General features: G+C 35.7%; 1 protein-coding gene across 8 annotated transcripts in view; it reads right to left on the bottom strand.

Moving 5' to 3' along the window:
* LOC308682282 (signal-induced proliferation-associated 1-like protein 2) overlaps window positions 1-18254 on the bottom strand; it is a 146226-nt gene that overhangs the window by 44611 nt on the left and 83361 nt on the right. For all 8 annotated transcript variants that reach the window (XM_081351915.1, XM_081351917.1, XM_081351919.1 and 5 more), the window contains exons 7-9: window positions 17367-17524; window positions 15068-15644; window positions 5263-5537 (exon numbers count right to left, since the gene is read on the bottom strand). In XM_081351915.1, coding sequence (XP_081208041.1) covers window positions 5263-5537; window positions 15068-15644; window positions 17367-17524 — 1010 coding nt within the window. The remainder of the gene's footprint in view (window positions 1-5262; window positions 5538-15067; window positions 15645-17366; window positions 17525-18254) is intronic.

Raw genomic sequence — 18254 nt, 5'->3', positions numbered from 1 at the left:
AACTCAACCAGGCCCCGCCCCTTTATTCTGCGCATTAATTATTTAAATGAGGAATATTGTGACGTGTTCCCGGAAGAAACTCAAGACTACAATGAAGGCGTTTCAGGAGTTCAGAAACACTGACACTGATATAGAGAAGATCTGGGCTTTGGAGGTACACTTTTCATGCTCAAACAGCAACATCACAAACTAAAGAAAGATGAACGTGTAGAAAACCATAATAGGAGCCCTTTAAGAAAATAAATAGGGTATGTTTTGGTTAATATCATTAGTCCCTCTTATATTTCAAACACCTGTCATATAGAGACTTTTCACCATGCAATCAATTCCTGATGTATGAATATCTGCCCTGCTTTTTCTCTTATTGAATATGGTTTCATTGGAAAAGCATGGGTTTGCAACAACGTTTGGTCACTGCAAACAAGCGTCTCGCCCAAGGGGACAATGTTGAGAACTAATTTTTCACTTCTTCAGGGATTAAACCAGTAATCATCTGGTTACCCGTCAAGCTTTAACAACTGCAACATACAGTATACCACTGCATACAATACAGTCAAGCCATGTCAAATTTCTTTATATAGTGCTTTTCACTATGCACATTGTTTCAAAGTAGCTTTACATAAAATAATGATGGTAATGTTTATAATAATATTGTTTACATTTTGCACCAAAAAAAAAATCAGGCAGGTGAGATTTGCTCTATTATATATCACTTTACGTGAGTATAATGTAAGTAAGATAAAGTAGGACGTACTTATATAATCAAAATGCTAAAAAGTGCTGGGTGATAATATAGGCATATATTCCGATGAAATAAAAAGTGACAATTTATTGTGACAAAGCTGATATTTTATTTGTTTTTGTACAACTAAAATAACAAAGCGAATGATGCCGAAGTCTCGCACATTCAAGTTACCAATGGACAAGTGAACACTAAATATAAGCTGGATAAGAGTAGTGGGGGAACTGGAAGATGCACAGAAATGGAGAAGCTGGATGAGGTGGGGTTCTTGTGTTGAAAGGAAAGAGCCCGAGGGTTCAGCGCTGCACACAGGTCACGAAAACAGTCCGCTTTCCAAAAAAAAAAAAAAAAAAAAAAAAAAAACTTTTGCAATTCAACTCTGCTGCTATTGTCTCCATGAAGCTCTTGGGGTGAGGGGTTCACATTCTCCTCTGACATTTACATAACCAGCCCTGAAGCCCGCAGGCTCACATCAATTAGATGCAGAAGACAGCCCCAAAAATCAGAGCACGTGATCTCTGCATCGGCTGAATGTGTTTTAAATTGAGCTGCATTCATCAGTTATTTGCCCATCGCCCTCTGGTTATCACTGACCTCGAGAACACTCGACGCTACGCTTTACACTTTCTGGCAGAATCTCTTGGCATGAGCAACGGCAATGCAAAACATCCTCGAAAGGGACTTTTTTGACAGAAAAATAAAAGGAAAAGATCAGCAATAAATTAAAATCTGACATCATTTACTCACACTCATGCCATTCAGATTCTGTATGATTTCCTCGTATGAAAAACAAGATATTTTGTAATAGGGAATGAGTTGTTTGAGGTCTGAGCACACACACACACACACACACACACACACACACACACACACACACACACACACACACACACACACACACACACACACACACACACACACACACACACACACACACACACACACACACACACACACACACACACACACACACACACACACACACACAAAAGTGTCTTATGCTCACCAAGGCTGCATTTATTTGTAAAAACAGCAATATTGTGAAATATTATTACAATTTAAAACATAATATATACAATTTTTTTTTAGATTTTCAAATGTCAAATTTGATCCTTCAGAAATCATTACAATTCTGATTATTATCAATGTGCTGCTCATCATTTCTGTGATTATTTACATTTTTTCAGGATTCTCTGTTGAATATTAAGTACAAAAGAACAGCATTTGTTTGAAGTAAAAATCTTTTTTTAACATTATAAATGTCTTAACTGTCACTTTTGAACAATGTATTGCTCCTTGTGGAATAAAAGTATTCATTTCAGCCTCAATGCCCATTAATGAGAACCAGTATACTTTGCATGCAGTTTAATGCATTGCGTTATATTGAGGTGAGTCATGTGACACGTCTTTAGTTCTGGGACCCAGATGTCTTTTAAGTGTTTATCAATGACCAGAAATCAAACAAAAAGCATGCAAAAGCATCCAGACGCGTCTTTGTAAAGCTGCTGAAACATTAGCCTCAGCGAACAGCGTCGGCTCGAGTGTTTGAAAAGTCCGTCAACAAGAAATGCATTTTCTGTACATCGCTCACAGACATAATGAGAACCAGTTGGAAAGAAAAGTAAACTACTGAATCGAACAATTGGCGCCTCGAGCATTTGAGATGTTGAGTGTTTACAGTGTCTACGCAGGAGAATAAACTGGTCCGTTTTCTCATTAAAAGTGGAATAATATCCAAAACTAGTGATAAACAATCCACAGCATAAGCTGAAGGCATTTTAAAGAGGATGATAAAGATGATGTGAGCTTTTCCACAAGTGATTTACTTCACTATTAACTTCAACTTCAACAAAACATTGACTTTTTCCACATCAAAACCTGAAACCCCTGACGTACATGGACATAATCTGGAGAATAATCTACAGTGAGCGGCGTGTGAATGAGCCGAGAAACACGAGCCCGACTGCATTTAGGTGGACGCTCTTAAAGATTCAGTGTTGTTTTGGAAAGACACTTGATCCCACGTGTCCAACGAAGCAAAAGTTATTCCCAACATTAGTGTCCTTATCCGAGAAAAAGTAGGTATTGCTCGTGGCTCTGCTCACATTTACAGGCTCAGATTTATAGAGCGATGTTTTCCACTGCCGCCCGCCAACAACTGCACGACTGACTCAATCCTCTCACTCGACTGCGTCATAATGGAAAACAGAGCGTGATGTAAAGGTGAGATTAATGACCCTGCAAAATGCAATAATGACCAGTATTGACTGACGTTCTTAATGCTTGTTTAAACACCGTAAGAGTTTAGCAAAACAATGCAATGAGCGTTCATACTTCATCACATCGAGTGCTCATACATGCAAAGCTTAAATCTAGCATTCATTTACCATTATGCACTATCGTAAATAAAACACTGCATTTATAAAGAAAAGTTTCACATTAGATCTTCAAATACTATTTAAATGTTTGGGGTCAGTAAGATGTTTTGTTTTTTAAGGAAATTAATACTTTTATTCAGCAAGGACGCATTACATTGATCAAAGGTGACAGTAAAGACATTTATGATGTTAGAAATTATTTATATTTCTAATGCATGCTGTTCTTTTAAACTTTCTATTCATCAAAGAATCCTGAAAAATGTCATTGATCACAGTTAGCACAAAAATATGAAGCAGATACATTTTTTCATCATTGATAATAATATTTTTGATCCTCAAATCATCATATTAGAGTGATTTCTGAAGGATCATGTGACACTTAAGACTGGAGTAATGATGCTGAAAATTCAGCTTTGATCACAGGAATAAATTACATTTTACTATATATTCATATAGAAAACAGTCCTTTTAACTTGTAATAATATCTCACAATATGTACTGTATTTTTGATCAAATGAATGCATTGGTGTCTTGGTGAGAAAAAGACACTTCTTTAAAACTCTTGCAGACTCCAAACTTTTCAAGTGTATATAATAGATCTTCAAATTAAAGTGCCTTCAAGTAAATACATATCAAAGTACCATCAGTGTACCAGGGTAACATCACAGTACTTCTTTGTAAGGGTGGGAAATCAAGCCTCTCTGAGAGAGAGAGAGAGAAAAAAAAAAAAACTGGACTTTTCCCATCAAACACACTGTTTTTACATCCTCTCTTATTTTAAAGAGCCCATACATGTCTTTTTATGGTTGCGCAGAATCCAGTCTGGCCTGGTGAAATATGGCTCTAATATTAGCCTAACCCAGAAAATCTATTTATTTACACTAGAGCAGCGGGACGTGGCCGGCCGTAACCCTGCGCGGTCCACAAGAGTTTCTATACACGCCGCCCATACATCACACTAATGAGAGAAACATTTCAGATGTGTCCACACTCAAAATTACTCACTTATGGATTGAAAATGTAAACAGCGGGTAAATGTTTGGTTTTCAGACTAATCAGAGAGAGTATGTAATATTATGAGGCTCTGCTCCTCGAATTCAGACCTGAAACATGAGATTCATCATGCCAATGGGTCTTTCCTTTAAGTCTGGGTGTAATGTTCAAACATGCTGGACATCTGGTGTTCTGCTAATTCTAGGAATATTCCATGCTTGTTTAACTTTATCACTTGCAATTAGATTTATGCACTTGTCAGAGGCTTTTATCCAAAGTGACTTGCATTGCATTGAAGGTACAGTGTGCATTTGATCAGTTTCTGCATTCCCTGGGAATCGAACCCATGACCTTGGCATAGCTAGTGGCAGAAAATGATCATTGGCTTTAATGCACATTTAAAGCAAACACATATTTTACAAATACAACAACCTGGCAATGACCTAACAGCACCAGAATATTGTTTTACATAGGTACATTTCCTTTAGAAAATGTAAAAATGATGTCAGATGATCATGTATGATGTCAGATGATCATGTTTACATGTGATATGAATAAACTATGCCAATTTTAAAGGCACAAGCATAAGGCTCATAGAAGTGCAAGGCTCTTCTAGATGTGCAGTGGTCTGTCCATGAGGCATGTTTGTGAGCAAATTAATCGGACAGCTCCGAATGTGGATAAGCTGGTTTACTTAACCCAATTAACCCGGTAAAAAAAAAATACTTTTATATTACTAATGAGACCGAGCAGCTGAATGAATTAGTCAGCTCGTTTCAATGCATGAAAAGACAAATTAATTAATATGATAATTTCTTTTTGAAATGTAATAAAAAATGACAGTAAAAAAACTAAATAAATATGAGTAAAAAAACAAATCTAAATAACGTATATTTATTAATGATATATATAAAAAATTTAAATTGAACAAAAATAATGATAACTACAAAGATAATGAACAAAAATAATATAATGTACTGTAATATAATTTCAGAGTTACATAACCTTTTTAAAAGCAATTTCAACACACTCAACAAATTAGTAAGTTTTAAAGCAAAGCAACAATCAGGAAAAAATTGGAAAAGGCCCTACTTCTACACGGGATGGGTGTTAATAGCAGACATGATGGACAGAACGGATCACTGATACCTTCTGGGAGCTCCGTCCTTATAGGGCTGTATGATGATGACCTTGACGGAGATGGAGGTCCTCAACAGGTCGATCATCTGTTCGTGGGTCAGCGTCGCCACCGCCACCTTGCAGATCTCCACCAGCCGGCTGCCCTGACGCAAGCCTGCTTTCCAGGCGTATCCGAACGGCTCCACGTCAGCCACGATGCCCTCGAAGTTCACGTGGAAGCCGAGCTGGCCGAGACCGTTCCTGCGCAGGGTCATTTCTGTGGTCTCGCAGCCGCGGGTCACGATCTGATCAACACAGAGAAATCAGCCTCAGAAACCAATGGGACTTTCACTCGTACAAATCATCACATGACTTCATAAAAGATTTGTTTTTGAAGACACATTATCTCGTTTGTGCTCCACGTAAGAAAAGAAAAGTCATGTGGGTTTGGAACAACATGACGGTGGGTAAATAATGACAAAATTATTTCCGGGTGAACTGTTCCTTTAAGTAGCTCTGTCGTGAAGGACAGATGGTAACAGGGAAAAATGCCAAAAAGAGAGAAAAAAAACAACATCCCGAGGCAACATTTAAATCCAACCGGGGACGGATGCGTGAGTGTATGTTCTCTCAATCTAAAGAGCCTTTCATATGGAAATAAAGACAAGGGCACTCCAGGGAAAATGTTTTTTGGAAAGTAAAAAGCTGAAGATGCAGTGAGTCAGTGGAGAGAGAGAAACTTCTGTCCGGAGCGAAAAGCAGGAAATCTTTACAAGGAAACAAGATCAGAAAAGCAAACTTTAATAATAAAAAAGTCAAATTAAAGCTGTTAAAATAAAAATAAAAAGCATATATGTATTAAAAGGATGGAAATAAATACAAAATTTTAAAATATGAACAATATAAAATAATATAATATATGTATGATTAAAGCTATTGAACAATCCTCTAACCCTAAGTATTAAACTTTTAATAATACATTTATTTATTTTATATAATATAACCCACATTATATTAATTTTATATAATTTTATATTATATTAATATTACATAAAAAAATATATATATCATAATATAATATTTATATATATAATATATATATATGTTACCGGCAAAGTGTGAAATCCCGGTATTGTATAGAATGCCTGATGTTTTTTGGCAAAAATACATTACCAGATTACACACTTTGCCGGTAACATATATATATATATATATATATATATAAATAATATTATTTTATAATTAGAGTACTTACTAACAATAACTACTAAAATACATATAATATATTATATTACAACAAACCCCTAAACCAAATATTAATATTACAAATATTACAAATATTAATATAAAATAATATAACAATTAAAACTGTTAAACAAACCCCTAACCTCAAGTATTACATTTCTACAAATAAATAAAATATATATTTAATATAATAAAGTAGCATAATATATTATAAAATAATGAATAACACCAAGTTTTAAACTTCTAAAAAATAAATTAATAAAAAATAAATAAATCTATAAATAAGATCAATTTGATCTCAAATCAAGCGTTTTGTTTAAGGAGTAGTGTGTGTTTCCATTCGGTGCTGCTAGTGGAGCAGAGATGACACACACCAGAGTTACAGACCTGCCTGTTTTCAACTGGTTTGGCTGTTTCTTTGGGCTGTTAATGGGTGTAGTAATTAGCATTAATCTAGTATAAACATGGCATTCTGGTATGGCGAGTGTGCCGCTCTTGTTTAGCTGTGTTGAAGCACACTTTACAGGGTCACGTACAACATCGCCATCACACAATCTCAGTCACTCATTAGACAGCATTAACAAGAGCTGACCTCACACACAACCTCCACATCACTGCTCTATCAACGGGAACTACAGTCTGAAACTACAAGGGCTGAGAGGACATTTAAGAAAGTGTGTGTTGATCAGTGAATGTGCATCTGATGACTCAGCAGAGTCAGGAGACCGAGGAAGGTCACAGGAGTGTGAGGTCTGGTCATGAGTGAGTCAGTAAATAACTCTGAGGAGAGGCTGATCCGTCTTAAGAGCTTTACTGTAATAAGCAGAGCTAGTGAGAGTGAGTCACCGTAAACTTCATTTGCACTTGTTCGCAATTTTAAAGCATTTTAAAGCCCCTGATTCGATGACTGACCTATTAGATTGGATGAGGCCTGACTTCTGACTTTATTTTCAACTGATATCAATTCATAGAAAAATGACTTTGCATGGGTTATTTTAGAATAGCAAAATAATCAAAGTGCACAAAATGTTAGTATTGCTTAATCTTCATTTATATAGTTACAAACAAAAGATTATTCAATTAAGAACACTAGAAAATATCATAAATTTATGATGTAAAAATCTAATTTTATGTATAAATATAGAATGAATACAATGTATAGCATAAAATAAAAAAATTAGAAGGTCAGAAAACATAAATTTTCCTTCTTGTAATTAATGGTCAAATGTTATGTAAATATATAATGTATAAAACTGACAGTATAAATGAAATAATATTAATAAAAAAAAATAAAAATAAAAAATATTTAAAGAAATTAGAAGGCCAAAAAGTATATCAATTTTCTTTATAATAAATGAAACTGATAAATAAATAATAGAAAATAAAACATAATAAGAACTTAAAAGGCCTGAAAATTCATACATTTTCTTTGAGAAATAAATAAAGCAAATGTAAATATATAATGAATGAAAGTGCAACAGACAAAAACCCTCTAAGAAACAATTCACCCAAACAGCGTGAATAAGTATGCTATATGCTCTATGAATTAGGGTGATATGATAATGTGGGGAAAGCTCAAACTGTCGAGCCTGGCGTTAGCAATGCGTGAGAACACATGAACCGATCACATGTATTCTGGATAAAACTCTGGATAAAAGCACCTGCCAAATGTAAAATCTAACATGCACCAGTGAATCATTCCCAATATGACCAGGATTGTGTATCAAACAAGCAAATCTTAGATACATTTGACTTTAAAACAGCCCAACCTCATGCTTTAGACGGATCAACGAGACGCTGAAGAACTGCTGGTCGATCAGCATCAGGGTTTTAGAAGGAGAACACACACACACACACACACACACACACACACACACACACACACACACACACACACACACACACACACACACACACACACACACACACACACACACACACACACACACACACACACACACACACACACACACACACACACACACACACACACACACACACACACACACACACACACACACACACACACACACACACACACACACACACACACACACACACACACACACACACACACACACACACACACTCTCAGACACTAGATAGAAGTAAAGAAAGCCATCAAGTGCTCTGTGAGAAACTAAAAGCGTGCATTGGTGATCCTCTGAGGGAGGAGCAACTTTGGTCTTTTCCCACACAGCGTCTGTCTCTCTGTTAAACTCCTCTAAAGAGAGCTATCGCGCTTCACATCACATCAGCAGCTCGGAAACTCGGAAACTCGGATCTGAGCGCTGAGAAGCTGTCGAAGCTGTCGGACCGTCCCGTGATCCACTTCAGACTGACGTGTGAGAGACAGATGTACACTCCTAAAAATACAGGTGCTGTTTTGGGATTCACAGTTCCATAAATAACCTTTATCATCCACAACCGTCACCACGTAGGCTCACTATTGGCCGACGCCGGTCATGTGTGTGATGCGTGATGACGTGCAACACAGACGCGCAGCGCAAAAACACTACGAGGCCCAGAGAGAAGGAAATGAATAGTGGAATAAAGTCGTTATTTTTGTTTGTTTTTGCGCACAAAAAGTTTTCTCGTCGCTTGATATACTTAAGATTGAGCCACTGGAGTTACTTGGACTATATTAACGATCTCTTTAATAACTTTTCTGGGCCAGCAAGTTTCGGTCACATAGCAGCCTATGGAGGAGTGAGACATGGCTCAGATTTAATCAAAAATATCTTAATTTGTGTTCCGAAGATGAACGAAGGTCTTACGCGGTTGGAACAACATGAGGGTGAGTAATTACTGACAGAATTTTCATTTTTGGGTGAACTAACCCTTTAAACAAAATGGTGTTTATAATTTAAAAAGGGTTCTTTCGATTTTTTAAATGTTCTTTATTTCTTTCTTTACTTAAACTGTATTTATTTCTTTAAAAGAACACGTTTTACAGACAACAAACTTTTGAACGGTACTAGTGCATTTATATATTACATGGTACCACTTTACAATAAGGTTTCATTAGTTAACTACTTTAGTTAAGAATGAACAAGACTTCTACAGCTTTTATTAATCTAAATTAATATTAATTTCAATATTTAATACATTATTAAAATTCAAAATTGAGTTTTTTAATGAACAAACAATGAACAGCTGTATTTTTATTAACTAAGATTAACAAAGATTAATAAACACATGTCTTGATCATTGTTAGTTCATGTTAGTTAATACATTAATGAAACCTTAAAGTGTTTCCATTAAAATGATCTAATTAGTTTTTCTATTTATATGAATATGATTTATACATGTATATAATTAGCATTATTATTATTGATACTAAATTAGAGGTAATCATTTTTTTTCATATTCACTATGGGCGGAGGCACTCAACATAACATAACATAAAAACTGATGTAGGCAAGAAAATGTCTTATTGCAATATAAACTCACACAGCAAGCTGTTTGAAGTGGAAGAGAGAAGGATTGTGGGACAGTTTAAGGATGAGGACTGCTGTGATCTGCCAAATCTACATGCAAACAGAAGTAAAGGTAGAAACCCTCCCGGCCAGCCTGAGAGAAGCGGCTGAGACGAGCAGAGACACAGATGGTGAAGCGGGACAGTCGAGAGCAGACCTGTGTCTTCTGACAGCTTCTGGCCCGAGCGCACGCACACACACACACACACACACACACACACACACACACACACACACACACACACACACACACACACACACACACACACACACACTTCCCAGCAGCCCTCTGGAGGAACATATCCTGGTGAAGCGCTCAAAGTGTTTTACTGATTTTTAGCTGTACCATGAAAAGTCAATGGGGTCCAATGTTGTTTGGACAGGAATTGTTATTCTAAATACTTTTTTTTTTTTTTTAGTTCCACAGAAAAAAGTCAAACTAGGATATCTGCAAGGAAATCTATCTATCTATCTATCCATCTATCTGTCTGTCTGTCCATCCATCTACAGTACTGTATGTCTGTCTGTCTATAAAAGTAAGTAAAATGTTCAAATAGCTTCCAGCACTGTGAACTGCTAACTGGCACAGTTTCTGCTGTAGTAAAGCAGACACAGGAAGTCAAATACGAGGGCATGATTAGCATAAGCAGTGAGCAGACCTATCCTGTCCTTGATATTCATTGGCTCATTCCGTATGCAAATGTGTCTCGTCCTCCAGGAGCAGAGCTGGATGCTCTACAGGTACAGGATGTCATTTTCCTCCTTACGCTCAGAGCTCACACACACACACACACACACACACACACACACACACACACACACACACACACACACACACACACACACACACACACACACACACACACACACACACACACACACACACACACACACACACACACACACACACACACACACACACACACACACACACACACACACACACACACACACACACACACACACACACACACACACACACACACACACACACACACACACACACACACACACACACGCTGCGAGCCCCTGAGGTGAGAACGTTTGGCTTGTCTGTCGCAGTGTGTGATGTATGGGGGGGGGGGTACTCTGAGAAACAAGGACACACTCAGCTTTTGTGCCGGCCCGCGGCGCGATGACTTTGAAGACACACAGATGAAGGGGAGGAAGAGAGAGATCCTTCATTGAATAAGGCCGACGGTGATGTTTACAAAGCAGCACAACCTCTACTTTAACACCCACCAAATCCACACAGCTTGGCACTGAGGATGGACACGGGACATTAACACACTCTCACAAATCTGAATTAAACTGGCCTCACCCGCAGGAGGCTGAACTGAACTTTGAACTGCAATGAATTGTAATTCAAACAGATGATTTACATAAATAATTCATAATTAATTTTGACTGATTACTCAACTCAATACTCATTAATAAAACTAAAATATTAACCAACATGAAATGCTATGCATTGAATATAATTCGTTAAATTTCACTGTGCAAAATAGCTCAACACTTCAACAAAATATATGTAAAAATTTTTATACTTTTTGAAAAGAAAATGTAAGATATTTTAAATCTATACATATACAATTTAATATACACAAATAAAAACAAAGAATTTATATCATATATATATATACAGGTATATATATATATATATATATATATATATATATATATATATATAAACATCTATCTATCTATCTATATACACACACATATATGTATATATATATATATATATATATATATATATATATATATATATATATATATATATATATATATATAAATAACACAAAAATAAAATGTAAGCCAATACTTTTAATTTTAAATACTAATAAATATTATTACTATAAAGAATTCTAGATTTCTTTTATATGTATCCTTCATAAACATTTATGAAAAAAAAATTATAATTCTAAATATAAAAAATTCTGCCAATAGGCATTCCTACTCCGCTTTGCTGCTCGCAGCTTCAAAATAAAGACGCTGGTTCCTAATATGAACGCAATCCCATTGTGTCACTAACTGGGGAATATGTAATCTCCATCAAATCACCTAACCGCTCAGACAGGTGATCTGGGGCTCGTCTCATGATGACTCTGAGCGGCTCCTGAATGAGAAACATCTGTTCTGGGAGCGCCGCGACATCTGACGACAGTCCTGAGTACACAAAGTGCCATCAGGAAATTAGGCCAAAAACAGTGGGATGTTGCTAATCCCACATGTGCTTAATCCCTGGAGATCTCCCTGTCCCAGAACCATCCAGGTAACCCAGATGAGCTCATCCGTCACAGCACCATATTACGTCTTTCTCTGCCTATCTATGTCCTCGCTGCTGATAAACAAGGAAACCTCACCGTAAATCAACAGCTCTGATCCAAAACATGCAGTCTCTACCTAGACAGGATTTAAGGCATCATAAACACACTCCTGGGACAAAAACTGCTTCAAATGGTACTAAACCCACTAAACTGTCCATCCTATACACATTTCACAGAAATTCATACTGTAGAAATTGCTTAGGTGAGATTTTTTTCAAGAGAATTAGATGGTACCAATCATAACTGATTTTTGTAATATATAAATGAATAAATATTTATGTTTTTAATATTTAAAAAAACAACACCAACAACAAAAAACTATTATATATTAATATTATATATTATTATATTATTTGTTGTATTTTATATATATTCAAATGTTATTTATTTATTTATTAATATTAGGAATACATAAACATACTGTACATACATATACAAATACATACATGTACATATACACATACATACATACATGTACACACACACACATATATACACACACACTATATAATAATATTATATATATATATATATATATATATATATATATATATATATATATATATATATATATATATATATATATATATATATATATATATATTCAAGGACTTTCCAGGTCCATTCAAGGACTTAAAGTTGGGACACATTTCAAGTGAGAGCAAGGTTAGATCATGTTACCTTGTAAGATACATTGTTACAGTTTTGCACGCGTAAACGTCATGGCAACATACAACACAAAGTACCTCACGCAGTAAACATTTAACGCAACGCGTACATGTGTGCATAGGCCACGAAGTGTTGGCGAAATAACACATTAGCGGACTGGAGGGAATAATATGGAATTTTTTCCACAAAACGTCTTGCACAGCATATGTACAGGATGAAGACGAAAATGTTTAATTACAGATATTTTCTGATAAAACATAAGCCTGAATTCCCCAAAGAATAGGCATTTAAGGAATAATTAGAGCGTTACCCAAGATTAAACGACCACAACTGGAAGCACTCGCTTCTCCAGCCAAGAGAGGAAAAGAATGAGCATGTTTTCATTCAACCTGACTGGGTTTCGGTAAAAGGGAAAGGACTGAGATGAGAAGATAGACATCTGAATGAAACTATCCTGAAGACACATCATAAAGATGAACAGGAATAGAGCATCATGGGAGTTTTGGTTGCCAGTTTAAATTCTTAAATTAAACATGCACTACTGTTCAAACGTTTGAAGTCTAAAAGATTTTATTACACTGTTTCTAAGCAGCTTTACCGAAATTCATAATATATATTAAGGTAATAAAATTGAGTAAATTATGACAATTTTCATTTTTGGATGAACTATCCCTTTAATGGTCAATAACATTTTTCAAATTGGCAAAGATGATTTTTTTTTTACGTTTCATTTTTTTTTTATAATGCACTGCATCAAGCCACCCGTATATAGCTGTCACCGTTCACATGAATCCACAGTTCATATTAACCGTGTAATGTAATTCAAAGTAGCAATGGTTGGGACAGACTTTCACCTTTAAAAAGACGCAGTCAAATCTTAAGCAGGTTTGAACTTAGACTTTTTACTACAAGCTTCAAAGAACCTAATAAATCTGGATCATGTCAAATCGTCAAAAGTAAAATCCAGATAACCGAGTAATCCACGTACAGAGAACTACAGTGTTTGAGAGTGGGGCAAAGCAGATGCTGTGTGTAAACATACATAGGTTTGTGCTGGAAGTAAGACTGGAATTACTGACGACTCGTTTCGGCAGTTCAGAATTAGTTATTTCTTTTGGGAGATGATGATAACTTCATTTATCTGCACTTTGATCTTTGAAACTTTGCAGAACTTTTACATTCACAATCATCTATATAATACGGTGACCGGGAGGGGACATGTTCGGTTCACTTAGTTTTGTCGTGGCCACAACATATAAACTCGTGGGAATGTGATAATACAAGATATTAATTTGTGGGAACGTCATATTAAGTCGTGGGAACGTGATAATAAATCGTGGCCACGAGATCATTTTGTTGAGGTAACGACATCATTATGTAATGGCCACGTGATGTAAAGTCGTGGCCACGAGTTATGTTGAGGGAACCACACCGGTCAATACTGTATATACATCAGTCTGAGATGGAGATGATCTGATGAAATAACATTTTACTTTGAATTAGGAATGTCATATAAAGATATAGTGCGGTCTCTGGAATTAAGACATGGGTACGCAAGTGAAAGACTCCTGAAGCGCATTCTTAAGTTGAATGGGCTATTTCGTCGGAAATTTGCTGGCTTGAATGAAATACTCGTGTCACGAATAAAGTCCCATTAAAGGCAATAAACAAAAACAAATTATGAGAAACTTAAATTAAGAAATAAAGTAAATTATGACCGGGGTATAAGGAGAGCCCATGTCGCGTGTGAAGATTCGGTTCCCACATGTTATAAAACTCGTAGCCACGAGAAACGGATGTCGTTCGCTCAACATACGATCTCGTACCCACGAGATATTATGACGTTCCCATGACTTAATATCACGTTTCCACGAGTTCATATGTTGTGGCCACGACAAAACTAAGTGAACCGAACACGTCCCCTCCTGGTCACCGTAATCTAACACTCTACATGAAAGGTGAATAAATAAATGTGAAAGAAAGTAGTCTTTGATAATGTCTAAATATATATCCAAACGCAATACCTAATAAAATGAAGTAATTATACCTAACCTAGTGGGCAATATGCATTTACTGTAAAAGCGTGTAGTTAAAGAAGAAGAGCGCTCTTACCTCGAGTCTTTGTACGATCTCTCTAATGTCCTCTCCACAGTTGTCGTGCGCGGAAAACATCACGCACTCTCCGCGTTCATAGAAGATCTTGATGCTCATGACGCCAGAAGACCAACCGATGACATCCCGACAGGAGCAGTTAAAGATCACATTCTTGGACTCCTCCTCGATCAGCACAATGAACTCGTTGGAAATCCCCAGCAGGCACTCCACATCCGTGGACTGTCCGAAGTCTCGCGCCACGACGCTCCAGGTGACGGCCCCCACGCTGTGCAGATGCGCGTCCCTCCGCGGCTTCACGCGCTCCTTCTTCTTGGCCCCCAGCGTGATGAAGCTGAACTTCACCGCGGAGTCCACCGTCGTCGTGCTCACGAAGTTCTCCGCGAGGTCCTTGAGATACTCCTGCCGCGTGCGGGTCGCCATGGCGCGAAACTTCTCGGATTTGTGCGCCGCATTTTCCCCGTTGATCACCTTAGCCAGCAGGAAGTCCCTGAAGACGGCGGACTTGGGAAAGGTCACGGCTTTAGGAATGGGAGGGCCGAACGGAGGCACGTCTTTCGATCTGGAAACTGCAACACTGCAGAGAGAGATTGGAGCGTGTGGTGAAGCTAATGCAATTCAACATGACTCAAGATGCACTTCACGGATCCAAAAACATTTAAAAGAAATAGCAAAACTCATAATTTCTATCTTTCGTGGAACACAAAGAAGACATTTGGAAGAAAGTTCACGGAGATCTTTCACAGTGAACATGGACTGACTGCAAAAATAACAAAACATTAAAGTAGTCCATATGACTTGTGGGCTAAATTTAATTTTCTGAAGTCATACAACAGATTTTTCTGATTAACCGATTTAAATGTATTTTGTCATTTATTGAAAACACAAGGACTTTTATGCTGCAGATTTTTTTTTTTTTTATGCTGAAAGCTTTTATTTTTATATTCAGTTATATTAGACTCAGTTTTCAGTTTTGGTAATTTTGTTATGTGCTTTTATCATTTGCATTATTATTTTTAAACATGTCTGTATTTCATATAGGCCTATATTTCAGTTGTAGTTTTAGTGATTTTAGTGCTTCAACTTATACTTATTTCAGATAGTTGCCAAGGAAACATTTCATTTTTTTTACAACATTAACAAAAAAAGATTTTCTATTTTTTTAAGTTAACATTTTTCATCTAATATTTATATTTGAATTTTATTTCAGCATCAGAAATGATGTTGTGCTTTTGTCATTTTTATTAGTTTCATGTAACAAATTGGGTTTTGCCCCCCCAAAATAGATGACACTAATCCAGTTCAATTCAGCTAATATGAACTAAAAGAAACTCCAATGAATAAAAAAAGAACAAATTATATTTTCAATCCGTGCCAAAAGCCAAATAAGAGTAAAATAAATAAATAAATAAATAAATATTTATTATTATTATTATTATTATTAATAATAATAATAATAATAATAGTAACAACAATAATACATCTTATGTTACAAAAAAATACTGCTAAATACATTTTCACAGCCTGTAAAAAATATTTATTATAATTTTATTATTTTCATCTAACGTTAGAAGGTCTGGCAAAAAAGTTCAAGACTTTTCTGAAAATGTCTAGGTTTTTAAAGGTTTTCATCTAATATTTATATTTTATTTCAGCTTTATTTAAATTTTTATTAAATTATTTTTAATAGATTTAGCTCTAGTTAACAATAAAAACACAGGACAGGAGGGAAGATTATCAGTGAATAACAACTTAAAATCAACTTTAACTTTAGCCTATGACTTCAGAAGACTTATAATATAGGAGTCATACTGACTTTTTTATATTATTTTATAATATTAACAATATTGTCATATTGTTTTTATATTACTTTTACATGTTTTTACCCCTTTTGGGGCTTTACAGACACTGGTTACTGCAGGTTCATTACATGGGAAAGAACTCAAGAACTCAAACCTTCTTTATAATGTCTCTGTTTGTGTGCCATGGATTAATTATTGCAATTAAAGGACAAATTCTCTCTCACTCGTCCACATGCCGTACCAAACGAATTTATCCTTTAATTGCAATAATTAAATGACTCAAACAGCCTTTGACACTGCTTTTAAAAAGATGATTAAAAATTACAGGCAAGCCAAGCATTTAGACACATTACTGATTCCAGCATTTAATGTCAATTCTAAAGTTTCATTGATACTTTTCTCAAATCTCAATTGTAAATACAATCACTTAATTTCTCTTAATAGAACAAGGTAAATCCAAGGCATGGTTCTCAGACAGATGCTTGCGCTTCACTTGCCTGTAGCAGACGTTCTCAGTGCACGGATTGTGAACTTTAACGATGACGAACACATGCTGGAAATGGGACCGGATGTTTTTGGGTGTGAAGGGCAAGGCACCGGGCTCCTGAAACACGATGGTGACGATGTCATTTCCTATGTGCCTCTTTCTGAGCAACTGGTGAGAGAAGAGAAATAACAAAGGTGAAGGGACTCTAAAAGTGTCCATGTTCAAAGAACAGTTCAAACACCATCATAAACAGGAGGTGAGGGTTTAAGAAATGTGAAATGTTGTATTGGCAAGTCCATCAGCCCTGAAAAAAGATGACATATCAATACAGTTCATAGTACAATATGTACTAAAAGAAACTCTGATGAATTAAAAATACAACACAAACACATTTTTAATTCTTATTTGTAATCAGGGTTCAAAATGAACACTTGCCGATTGCCAAATAAGAGTTAGTTAAATAAATAAACAATAATAATAATTTTATGTTGTTAAAAATATTGCATAATACTATTTCACAGCCTATATAAATATATATATATATATATTATATATATATATACACACACATACACATATATATATATAGGCTGTGAAATAGTATTATGTAATATTTTTAACAACATAAAATATTATTATTGTTTATTTATTTATTTAACTAACTCTTATTTGGCAATCGGCAAGTGTTCATTTTGAACCCTGATATATAACATTTATTTTCATCTAAAATTTGCAGGATTGGCAAAAAGTTTATATTGGACCGTGTTTGGAATACAAGTTTTGCTAGAAGGATTTCCATTGTGTTTGGCTCTTAAATCAAGCCAGTCTGAGGAGGTTTAAAGACTTAGAATTAAAGAAAAGAAACAGATTAAAAGTATAAAAGATAATTTTTTGTTAA

The sequence above is a fragment of the Scardinius erythrophthalmus genome, assembly GCF_964197995.2.
Source record: "Scardinius erythrophthalmus genome assembly, chromosome: 21".
NCBI classification, from domain to species: domain Eukaryota; kingdom Metazoa; phylum Chordata; class Actinopteri; order Cypriniformes; family Leuciscidae; genus Scardinius; species Scardinius erythrophthalmus.
Note: the sequence above shows the minus strand (reverse complement) of the source record. Positions and strands in the feature narration are given on the sequence as shown.